Source organism: Plectropomus leopardus, chromosome 10 (genome assembly GCF_026936395.1).
Source record: "Plectropomus leopardus strain MGB_pleo_1.0 chromosome 10, ASM2693639v1, whole genome shotgun sequence".
NCBI classification, from domain to species: domain Eukaryota; kingdom Metazoa; phylum Chordata; class Actinopteri; order Perciformes; family Serranidae; genus Plectropomus; species Plectropomus leopardus.
The window spans coordinates 4,373,242-4,386,186 of record NC_142185.1 but is presented as its reverse complement, the minus strand read 5'-3'; the positions used below and the strand labels follow the sequence as shown (position 1 = coordinate 4,386,186).

At 40.6% G+C, this 12,945-nt stretch overlaps 1 protein-coding gene across 2 annotated transcripts in view; it reads right to left on the bottom strand.

The window, feature by feature from the left end:
- Nucleotides 1-12,945, bottom strand: part of gli2a (GLI family zinc finger 2a) — a 114,078-nt gene that overhangs the window by 28,195 nt on the left and 72,938 nt on the right. For both annotated transcript variants that reach the window (XM_042494559.2, XM_088082863.1), the window contains 2 exons: nt 7,534-7,739; nt 2,491-2,691 (listed from right to left, as the gene is read on the bottom strand). In XM_042494559.2, the coding sequence (XP_042350493.1) occupies nt 2,491-2,691; nt 7,534-7,739 (407 nt within the window). The remainder of the gene's footprint in view (nt 1-2,490; nt 2,692-7,533; nt 7,740-12,945) is intronic.

Genomic DNA, 12,945 nt, shown 5'->3' with positions numbered 1-12,945 from the left:
TGTTAAAAGTGAGCTCCTTACCCGGAGAATAGAACCCCAACCCTGAAAATAGAACCCTAACCCTATAAGTAGAGCACCCAACCCTGAAACTTTAGCCTTTAACACTGAAAATAGAACCCTAACCCTCAATGTAGAACCCTGGCCCTGAACGTAGAACACTTTACCCAGAAAGTAGAACCCCTAAACCTGAGAACAGATCCCCTAGCCCTAAAAGTGGAAATTACAACCCCCCAAGTTTTCCATTTAACTCTAAATGCAGAACCCCTTACCCTGAAAGAAAAACATTTTACTCTGAATGTAAAACTCCTAATCCTGAAAGTAGAACCCCTCAGAGTTCTGCTTCCCTTTCAGCACCACTCTGTTAACTAGGTAACTGAGGTCATATAAAAGATTAATTGCTAAAAGCATCTAGCATCTCTCTGCTGTGTTCTCCTTCCTGTGCTTGAGGATACCTGTATTGGCGTCTTGCAGTCACTTCTGGGAGTGTGATGCTGTCAAAAGCATGGGGCAGCTTTTTTTTTTTTTATTTCTGTGTGGGTGGTTGGACAGGATGAAAGAAAGTGCGAGTGTTCCTGGAGCAGGGCGGGCGTCCCTGCCAGGGGGAGTATTTGATTATCAGGCATCGAAAAGGCTGACTTTCACGGACAGTTTTCCACTCTGTGCGCTTTCTGTTACCCATTCATAAGGGCTGAAGGTTTCTTGGATGCGTTTCCCTCCTGAAATCAAACGTCTGTTCTGGTGCCTGACCGTCATCTTGATAGAGGGCCGGGGCCCTGACCGGCATGAAAGAACAGGCCTGTCTCTGTGAGATTGTGTGCAAACACGTGTAAGAGTTTGTCAGCATTTGCCTGCCTATTTGCCTGGCTGTTAATTTGTGTGTGTGTGTGTGTGTGTGTGTGTGTGTGTGTGTGTGTGTGTCAGTGTTAAGCCGCCTCATCCCTGCCATTAAGTGGACAGCGCATGCGGCCCGCGAGGTTAATCCCTGCCTTAACTGCATGACACAGTGAGAGCCGACTCAAAGTTCTCAGGGTTACACTCTCTCACGCTGCCCTTTTTAATGCTTCCCCTGGATTTGTTTTGTCGGATGTTACTCGTAATAACAATAGAAACACACCTGAAACACCCTCAGAATGAGAGACACGGTAGTAACATGTTTTTACGAGCTCCTGGCCTTGGGGCTTGTGGTGTTTATGCACCCTCAACTAGCCCCTATGCTACGTGTAAGTCCAAAGAGCTCCAGCAGCTTTGATGTGGTGAACTCTTCCATGAAAAAGCCTCAAGAGGAAGAATAAGAGGATAGTATCAACATGCCTGGTACTGAGAACAAAGGCCAAGATGGCTGTTAATTCTGTCTGTTACTCTTGTACCAGCGATGAAAGGCATGCATGTGCTTTAGTGTTACTGGGATGGGAGTTAATTAGAGGTAATTAATCATTTAGACATGAAAATATCAAAGTGACACACTAAGGATAACACATCTCTGGAATATTCTGTCCATCTGTCTTCTATTTTATGATGTTCAAATGCTTCAGGTGTAGCCTGGCATCGTCAGACCAAATTGCAAGTTCGTCTGGAACATCTCTGTTCCTCTTGCCTCTGGATGCAACAGAACAGACCTACAAGCATTTAGAGAACCGAAATGCAATAAAGCAATGAGCGATGGATAAATGAAAACGGACCACAGCGTGCAGATGCTGCCCTCAAGTGCAGACACCTGTATAAAATGTGGAATGGTGAAAGGTACCTTGTACCATTGCATTTGGAAATGTAACCATTATACAAGAATTTCAGATAAGCATAATTAACATAATCTCCAATATTATAGACAAAGAAATCCTGATGCACATGGAGATCTGTATTCTGGGACCTATTCCAGAAACGGTGGCCCAGAGAACTCATGAAAGTAAGCTGTTGAACCTCTCTTTCATACATACAAAGTGTCTTATTGCTAGACATTGGAAAAGTGCTCATTGTCCATCATTGGTTGGTATGGTTAGCCGAACTCTCCCCCTGCATAGCTGCTGAAAGGCTTACATACACAATCAAGAGTCATATCTACCATAAGATATGGGATTTATTCCTCAAATTTTTGGAATCAAGAACATACCCTCCCTTTATTTCTTTTCTTTCTCTTTTTTCCTTCTTTTTTTCAATGTATTTTCATGTGTTTTTTAATGATATGTAAATATGTACCATACATCTACGCACATGGATGTAGACAAGTAATTTACTGTCATTATTGGTAGTATCATTTGTCAACTACTATTGTTTTGTTATTTACCATCAATGATGTCTCAGAATTCAGGGAGGAGAGAGGAGGGAGGAGGGAGGGAGGGTTATGTTGTTCAAGGGTGACCCACAATGTTACCAATATATGCTATAAAAGAGATGTAATGTGTTAAAAATTGAAAATCAATAAAAATATGTGTTAAAAACTTGAAGCTGACGTGAAGCTGTTTTTGTGTCAAAAGGAACCTGTTTTATTCTCACCATCCACGGGGCTGATGTAATCTGGTAGATGAGCTGCTGCTGCTGCTGCGGCCGCTGCTGCACTGCTCTGCATCAGCAGGTCGCCGTAGGGGCTCCGCTGGCTTGCACTAGCCATCAGGTGGTAGTACTCTGTGGGGTTGGCCCCTGGTGGTGGAGGAGGGAGACTGAACAAGGCACGGTCCTTCAGGTGTTCGTGGGTCACTGCAGAAGACACAAAAAAGTAATTTATTTTTCCTACTTGAAAGAACAATCAAACTGAGATAACTTCATGGTCTGCTTATCCTACAATCTTCATCACTTTTCTTTTCTTTCACAAGTATTTAAACCTTTGAAACCTGGGCAAAGTGGTGCAGTTTCTTTCAAAAAACATGGAAAAAAAGGGAATAAGCAACTTTGTAAGAACTGTTTCACAAATTGCAAGACACTGGCACATTCAGAAAATAATTTTAAATACGGTAGGGAAAAATGTCTAGGGAAAAAAAAGGAACAAGTGAAAAACAAGGGAAAGGGAAAACTATATATTCATCATCGTAACACATTTAAATCATGTTAAAGACTTTTTAAAATCATATTAAGCATTAAGCAACCAACAGGTCATTACCTTGTTGGTTTGTTTTTCTTTTCTTTTCTTTTTTTTTTTTTTTTTTTACTAATTTTCCAGTAACTTTCTCGTACTTTTTTTTTTACTAATTTCTGGCCAACTTTTGGATCACTTCTTCTTCCACTGACTTGATTTTGAAAGAAATAAAGACAATTTGCTCAGAAGTTAACTAATCAGAAGGCAAATTCTGTCAAGCAACCCCTGCGGGTGTTCCAGTACAGTGGTAGAAACGCTAAAGTGATGCTAAAAACATTTTGACAAGTCAGAGCAGCCGAGCAAAACACATTTAGATTTTGCCATTTGACGCAGTCCTGGACGGAATGACAAAAAAAGACAAGCACAGAGAGGCTGCGAGGAGGACTCGACAGAGGAGACGAGTGATCTGCTTTACAGATTTGAAGATTTGTGCTTGCGTGCATGCCCCGGGGCATGAGGCTTTTGATAAAAGATGTCTGATGTCTTTGAGGCTTGCTGGGTTCTGGGAAAATATCTCTGGGGAGTAAAGGAAGCAGAGGGAGAGATGGAGCAGGGCAGAGAGAGGGGGGCTACAGAGGGAAGGAATACCACATTCCTGCACTCCTCTGGTGTTGTGTGTGTGCACTAACTTTGACAGGCTGAAGTCATACACAAAGTGCAGGTGCACGCCGATGCACACACTCATAATGCTGAGGAAGCCTTGAACGCTGCATGTGCAAAGGTAATATTGACGTAAAGTGTGTTAACACCTGCACCCAGTAAAGCCACATTTAAAAGTGTCAGGAGCTATAAGAGTGAGAGATGGATTGTTTTTTCTCTTTCCTACATTGACTGCACCCGTGTCCCCCTTTCCTCCAGGACAGGGGTGTAGATTATTATGCATGCTGGTGGAAACAGGGGGGAAGTGGGGGGTTGGGATCACTGGGTGGAGGCCAAGTGGGATATTGGGAGAGTAGTGCCACAGCCTCCCCCCACCCGGTCGAACAGACACATGCACCCAAGCGCACACAAAAACCAAAAATATCTGGATCTATCAGAATCCATTAGGCCATGGCTGTGATAACAGTGTACAGGCAGTGTGTTTGTGCTCCAGCAGCAGCGACCCAGGCGTATTCCTTTGGTTTCTCCATGGCTGCCAGATCATATTACCACCTCCGCAGAGTAGCATTTTGTGTCTGAGTGTTTGTGCGTGTGTGTGACCTCACTTCTGAACACAGACGATGAGACACAGCAGCTTCACCTCAACTGGTCCCAATGAAATCACACTGGTAAAAGGCTAATACTCTGCTACACACAATAGTTCAATAGATTGTCAAGAAACAATACTAAGGCTATGTCCGAGTCTGTCCCCTTGTTCACTCAGTTATTTCCTCCAACATAAGAAACATTAAGCGGTTTACTCTGTAGAAGAAGAAAATTGAGATTTTGGACACATATCATTTTGAGTTGGAATTGCAATGTAATTTCCCACTAACGGCCAAAGTGTCAAAAACTGCAGTTGTCCATGATCTCCAAGAGCGAGTCAGTACCAGTAGACCCACATGTTAAAATGCGCAACTTTACAGCAGGGGGCAGGGGGGTTTACATAACTGACATTTGCTATTGAGGCTTAAAATTATGCATAATTAGGATGAGCCCCTTTGACAAGTTGATACCATGGCAATAATGTTGGTAAGGTCATGAAACCCCAGACTGACAGAGTATCGTAGCTGTTGCAATTTCAATTTGTTTTTGGAAAATTTTCTCTTACCTCAAAAAAGCAAAAATAAGAAAAATATTGGTGAATCCTAAAAACCAATGGGTGTCTAGCAAAACGAGAACAAATCCAGGCGATGAGCAAAAATAAGAGTAAATTTGTTCGTATATAGTTTCTTGCATGAGGCCCAATGTTAAAGCAGTAACATTCAGAGTACATTTTAACTGACCTACTTTTACTTTTAGTCAAGTAAAATCTCTTTACAGCAAGTGTACTTTTACTTACTAAAATATTGTGATGCTTTTTCCACTTCTGACTGTACATAAACAGCTAGGGTTTCACAAAGAGCCTTCAACAGATGCCTGGCACCCAGGTATCCCTATCAGAGGTTTACACATGCTCCACTGAGCTCCGTGGTTCCACAGGCTTTATTTATGTTCTGCAGAGCTGCACAGTGCCCTCCATTTGGTGCCATACTTCCCTGCCACTTTATCAGTGACAGCATCTCTTCCGCATTGCTTCTCTTGAAAGGCGGGGAAGCATTAGTTGCCAGCAGCGTGTGCTCTGTGATTTATTGATGCTGGGTGCAGGCCTATGGCTCCTTTCTTCTACAACCTGTTGTTTGAACAAGGGTAGCGAGGACAGGTCTGTCATCGTGTCAACTCAATAGTTCAGTGTGTTTTTTTTCCCCTGCTAATTTTCATAGTTTCTTCTGCCCAAACATATATACAAAGGAGCCGGTACGTTGCCTGCACCGCAAAGCATATCCCTCATACACCCGCAAATCACCAGCATGCACACACATGCGAAAACACCAGAACATGCTTGATGAAAGGTGTGCTTCAGTACCTCATGTAGGGGAATGTATAAGGTGCGAGACTAATTATCACCGCCGCTTAAATAATCAACTGTGTAAACTAAAGCGTGCATGCGGTGAGCTGCAGCCAAGCAGACAGAGTCAGTTTATAGTGAACAGGATACATAAATTCTGAACCCGCTCAACTCTAATCTCACCTCCTTAATGTTAACTGGTCAAAGCAGCTGCAGAATAGCTGCCATGTGAAGGATTTTCCACATCACTTGCAGTTTATTTGTCATATTGTGTACATTGCATACAGCATAAGAAGACTGAGGCGGAGTGTTTTGGAATGGGAGTGTTTATGGATGAACACATGTGCCTGGGCACTGGAAGTCTTTCACATATTAAGCATCTATACGAGCGCAAGTCAATGACAGCATGTAGGAAGTATCTTTCGTCTCACATGTTGTTCCAGCACTTGCCATAAGTTAATAAATGTACTTAATTCCAAAATATGTGTATAAACATGTATTCTTACAGTCTACAACAAATATGTGTTTGGAGACAAACACATTAGTGTAAACAAAAGAAGATGATTCTCCAATTTCACTACACAAATAACCCCAGCAGAATGAGGTAATGCACTTCAACAATGGTTCTGAACAACCATTTAAAAATAAAGAGGAATTTGCTTGATAGCTGGAGTTTGTCTTCATAAAGCCATTAATGGTGGCTAGAGCAAATATAAGTCAGGGCTAAAATACAAAGTTCTAAGTTATATATATATATATAGTTATATATCAATATCACTATCATCATTTTATTCTAGTAGATATTTGCGTGTAATTTTGTCATAACAAGCATATGCATTATTGAGATATGGCCAAAAACACATTTTATGAGGTCACAGTGACCTTGGCCTTTGACCACCAAATTGTAATCCTTTCATTTTTGAGTCCAAGTAGATGTTTGTGCCAAATTTGAGGAAACTTACTCAAGGCCACCGTGAGATACCATATTCATGAGAGTGAGATGGACACAAGGTCACAGCTACCTTGACCTTCGGCCGCAAATATCTAATCATTTTCCATTCCTCAAAGTGTTCTTTAGATATTATGCTCATGAGACTGAGATGGATGCAAGGTCACAGTGACCTTCAATGTAATCAGTCCATTGTTGAGTCCAAATGAAAGCTTGCGCCAAATTTGTATAAATTCCCTTAAGCTGTTCTTCAGATATTTGACATCACATCAAAGAAAATGAAATGGATGCAAGGTCACTGTGGCCTTGACCTTTTACCACTAAAATCTAATCAGTCCATAGTTGAGTCCAAGTAAACGTTTGTGCTATATTTGAAGAAATTCCTCAAGGTCTTATTTACATATTTGATATTACATTGAAGAGAATGAAATAGATGTAAAGTCACAGTGACCTTGTCCTTTGACCTATGACCACCTGACCACCAAAATTTAATCAGTCCATTGCTGAGTCCAAGTGGAAGTTTGAGCCATATTTAAAGAAATTCCCTCAGTGTGCTCCTGAGGTATCATATTCACGAAAATGAGACAAAGGAGGTCACAGTGACCTTGACCTTTGATCTATGACAACCAAAAAAAATCAGTTAATTGTTGAGTACTAGTGGACGTTTGTGAGAAATTGAAAGCAATTTCCTTGAGGCTTCCTGAGATATGATGTTCACAAGAATGAGAAATGGGGACGTACGGATGGACAACCCGAAAACTTGGATATTGCCAGTGTGGAGGCATAAAAAACATGGAGGAAATGCTATAAAAATCTCTACACAGAGATGATGATTTACAAAAGAGTAGTCAAATAGGTCATGAGCCCTGTGTAAAAATTTCAATTTGTGTTACTCAAGTGGGATGCTGCTGTTCAGGATTCTTTATAGTGTTATAGTGGTTGAGGTTATGCTGTAACATTAAATGAATGTGCTGGTAGGGTTAATCTTACCTTCAGCAGGGCTCAGCCCACGGGCCGCTGAGATCATGGAGAGAGTGGGACTGCCATGTACCGAGCGTAGGTAGTGCTCCATGTGGGGGCTGACGTAAGGATGTGGAGGGCTGAACGGTGACTCACCCGTCCCAGGCGCCGCGTGAGGTGATAGACGGATCAGGGAAATATCTGAGATGACTGGACTGCCCGTCAGTCCTGGAGGTCTGTGAAGGAGGTAGGGAAAATGAGAGTGATGTCAATAAATGATGCTCAGAAAGATGTGGTGGGGGATGGAAGTGAATGGAGAATGAGGGTCATAGATAAAAAGAGGGACAAAAACAGACAGTGGGAAGTGGAAACAGTGAAGATCTCCTTTGCTAATTTGATTACTTGCATCATGTTCACTTATCACTGTGAGTGATCTTCATTGGTATGTTCATAGACAAGCCTTAACTTCTGTGATTCCACAAAAGTGTCTGCATTCTCAATCCACTTACACCCTTTCCCCTCCCCGGTCCCACAGCTAATACATAATAATCCCCTTTTGTTCGCCTTCTCCTATTAAGCCCCAGAGCTACAGACAAGTCGAGACCAAGGGCTTTCCATTGCAAGGCTACCAGGAAGCATATCTGTTTGGGTGGGCATGGGCATGGTCTCTCCCATCACGCATTACACGGTTTATGACAAGAGAGTGCAACTGGATGCTCTGAACCTAAGGTAGCAGCCTATAGCCGCCTCTGACATGAAAAGTCAGACGTTCTCTGACAGCCTGCCGCTCACATCAGGCTTCACAGTAAACATGTCATCTCTGAGAGGTAATTGGCAGCTCTGCTCGCAGACAAGTAGGTGTTGTAATTCTCTGTAGCCCCGAGGGGCTGAACTCTTGATAAAAATGTCTGCTGGCCGCTGGCAGTGGCACAACCCTTTGAAGGGGCACTAGTACTTGTGTCGACCTAGTGTGCTTTGGCTCTGATAAGAGGCCTACCGCTCCCTCGGTGTGTGGTAAGAACACCTGGTAGAAGTTCAGCTCAAAGACTTAAACGGGAGGAATGATGACTAAGAGAGCAAAGGCTGAATAACTGAGTGGGTTGCTGTTTTAACAAAAAACAATATATTGCCAGTTGCAGGGATTCAAATTAAAGTGGACTTTTAGTGGAAACTCCTCTCTGGTTGAACAGACAGGTAGATTACAGTGAAATAAAGTGCCTGCATACAATTTAACTCCATCCAGGGGGGAAAATTATAAGGCAATGCCTAGCTGATTTTTCAAAATCACTGAAGACAAACTAAAGAGAGAATGATGGATTTGCATGAAGTCAAACAAAAATAAGAAACCTATTGTCTTTATAAAAGTCTGTGTGGCAACAAGACATAAAACAAGTATTTCATCTTCATAGAAGAGTAGTAACTGTAAATCACTAATCAATCTATACATTAATATATCTGCATATACTGTCTTTACACATATGAAAAGTTCTAGCCAATACAAATATGTATGTTGACATATTTATGTATTTGTTTGTATGTATTAATGTATGTTATGTATATACCTATGTATGTAAAATGGTTTGCACATATGACATATGCTCCTTACTCTCAATTACTTACTCTTACTAAAGACTCCTCCCAACAAGGCAAATACAAACTAATTTTAAATTGACGTATGACATATGTTACTATAATTGTAAATATAATAAAAATAGACATGTATGTTGAAAAATAAGACGAACATATACAGAATAAATGTACTTGCTTTGTTTTCATAAACTTGCATGGATCAAATATATATCCTTAATATATATGGTCACAAGATATAACACTGTATAAACAATCATATAGATTTTTCATATGTGCACACATATGCTTACATTGTAGACATATAGGTTATGTACATACAGTATATCTTGCCATATATCCAGAGGATGCCTGCGTGAAATAATATATGGCCTCATGGGTAACATACATGCACGTATTACTCCTGATATAGGGACATATGTGTCATATAGTATGTTTCCATATTGGAATCTCTCTTAAGAAAAAAGGAGGAAGACAAGAAAAAGGGTTGAGGTGATTAAACTTTAAGGGGAATGAGTGGACTGATGACTCACTGCACTGCTGTCAGTAAAGTAGAGGAGGCCCTTACACAATGAGCCTGAGTAAGACATGAGTAAACTGTTATGCATTGGTTCATCTTTTCAAAATGAAATTCAGGTTTGAGGTTATTTCACTGTCAACATTTCTACTCAAAATGTTTATATTCCTGGCGGTCATTTTGCTCCCATGTTTAGCCTACGTGTTTTGAACTGACAGAATGAAGTGACTTCATGCTGGCCCTGTTGGAATATGTCAGAGATTAAACACTACTTTCTCCACTTCATTCCGTCGCATATTTGGCAGCCATTCTTTTATAGAAAATATGACCACAGTGGCATTCGCAAACAATGCGATGTAATTAAAATAACAGAACAGCTGCTTATATGAGCGCCTGAGAGCAAAGGGTGCCGAAGCTGACGCTTAAACAGCCTGATGGCTGTGGTGAACACATGAGGGTTTATAAGTGTGGTTTTGATTCTTGGCAGCAACAACTGCATGCATACGAAAAGAGTGGAAGGAGAAGTTCATGTATGAATGTCCAGATCACACTGGCTGGTAACATGATTCACTAATGTAGGCTTGGGCAGTATCACAATATAATGTTAAACCAGGGTATTTAGATACCCCGAAGGTATGTTTTTCAATAGCGTCATAAATACAGGCGCTACCATTTCTATTAAAATCATCGTAAGTAGTGCACAGCATGCGCCACCAGAGCTCAATTTCCAGTCTACTGGTGGAACAGGCAGCTGAGCTGAAAGACACAGCGACACCTAGTAGTGGAGGCAGAAGTTACAGGACTGTAAACAGCCAGCGGCCAGCAGGCAGAAAGAGACTGTGGGGCATAATGGCAGGTTTTCGGTGAATTAAGGATTAATTTCGACCAAACCAGCCCTGGTGATTGTTGAAACAGTGGACTTAGTAACTAGCACGAGTAACCATGGTGGTTTGGGTTAGTTTTATTTTGTTTTGCTCAACTTTAAATAGTTTAAAAGTTTTTTTAAAAAAGAGTTTTTTTAAGAGTTAACGAGGCAAATGACCCCTTAAAACCTGTATCAATATCATTTTATTCTTTGTGCTGCATTCAGACGCATTTCACAATCAAACAAATTGTCAGGAAAATGTCAGAAATGTCAGAAAAACGATATTTATAACTTTAAAAGTATATTTTAAATTTGGTTACAGAAAAAAAGGGGGAATTTTATATATATATATATATATATATATATATATATATATAAATTTTACCACTTTTCAGGTAATTTCTTGCTGTTTCTACTTTTTGTGCTTATTTTAAGTTAATTCAAACTTTTTTATTTATTTATTTTATTTTTATTTCTTTGCTTATTTTTGATCCAAATGGTCATAATTGCCTTCTGCCCACATTTTTGAAAGAAATGAAGCCAATTTACTTAGTTTTCAAAGTGTTAAGCTTTGTCCGTGTTCCAGTTGAATTCAAGTTATTCAGTTGTATTTCTCAGTTTAATGAGAAAAATGGGTGTTACAGTATAATTTTCTTAACATTTTGTGGGTTTGGTACCGCCAAAACCTACATTTATGCAATTCAGTTAAATAAGGAGATGACCTTCTGAGGGACTACATGACATCCAAAGTTTGGTATCTGTTTATGGGTTGAGTGTTAACCAAGACTGAAACTGAAAAAAGATGACATAAGGTTAGTAAATAGTAAAGATGGTCAATATTCAGATCCCTCTGCATCTGAAACAGAGTGTCAGATCATTTGACTCTGATAAAATGAGCATGATTGGTCCAAGTTGTAGTTCCTGGCCGTGGCTATGAGCGGTGGGCCTGAAACCCTAAAAGCATGCTTTTGCAGTATCCCCCCTCCTATCCATCCTCCCTCCAGAGTTTCCCTCCTCAGTCTCTCATTCACTGCCTCTGTGCAGACGCCACCCTGCACCCGACCCGGCCCTGCCCAGCTCGGGCCGAGCCAACCAACCCAGAGCCTCGGCCCTTGCTCCATTTCCAGTAAGCGCCTGCAGACTGCTGGCCTTGTCTGAGGGCCAACTTTCTGCCGTCAGGCCCAGTCTTCTCCTACAAACAGCCATAAAGAGCCCTCTGTTCTGGGCGGGAGGGGAGAAGTGAGAAGAAACAGACGCTCCATACACAAAAACACGCTTCCCTCAGTCCGCCTTGCAGCAGCATACAGAGAGCTTGGCAGTGCCACCTCAGATTAGTCCTCCGGTGCTTCACTGGAGGACTATCTGGGTAAGCTGGCACTGCTGCTGGCTCTCTGTCTTATCAGACTGGTGATTCAAAGATATCAGAGACACTGGGATTCCAGTATTGAGCTAAAGTCATAATACAATATAGTGTAATTTAGTGTAAGTTTCCTGGATATTAAAAAAGCATGTCTAAAGTAATGAAATGCAATGCTGTTTAATAATAGATCTCAATGTGTATTAGATTTCGCTGAAGTTTCATTAAGTATGGTTCAAATATTTTACAGTAATTTTGCATTTTTAAGTGATTGGGTGGATGTTATTGCATAATTTTCTCACCGTCAACAAATCTCACTACCAGGCACAAAAAAACATGTTAGTCTTTCTGTCTTGTTCTGATACTGGTAGCACTATCAGAAATGCCTGCGATACTGCTTGAAATGCAAGATGGGCAAGTACGAAAGTTAATGCACCTATCTGATACCACAAATTTTATTTCAAAATTTTTAAGTACTCTGTGTTTCTAACAGAATGGCTTTCTCTTGTTTTTTTTTCAATTTGTGTGTGTGGTTTTAAAAAGAAATCATTTTGCATCCTGCCATTTTTGCCAATCCATTAACACAGCACAGAGCAAACTTGTCATGAGTTTCATGTTTAGATGAGCCCCACTAAAAACTGAAAAGTCGTTCCTTTGCCGCGTTTATATGATAACATTGTGAGAACTAAAATTATGTCACAAAATAGGTATAATTTTTAAGCACTCTTTTCTGGTCATTGTTTTTTCACCTTTTATTTGGGGTAATTTTCTTGAACTTTTTTTTTTTTTTTTTACTAATTTCTTGCTCTTTTTGGGTCATTTATTCATTGCACATTTTTGAAAGAAATCAGGCCAATTTGCTTAGGTTTCACAGTGTTAACCTTAGCCATGCAATACAACAATGGATCTGCACTCGATATCAGCCAATACGCATGTTCAGGTACTGCAGTTGGTACTGGAAAAGGAAAAAATGTCATCATAACATCTTCATTGTATAGTTTCATGTTTTTAAGCAGTACCTGTTAGTATAGTCTGATAATATATGTAGACAATAAAAAATCAGCAGCCTTAACCTCAAAAGCAAATTGAAACATCATGACGACAGGAGCCACCACA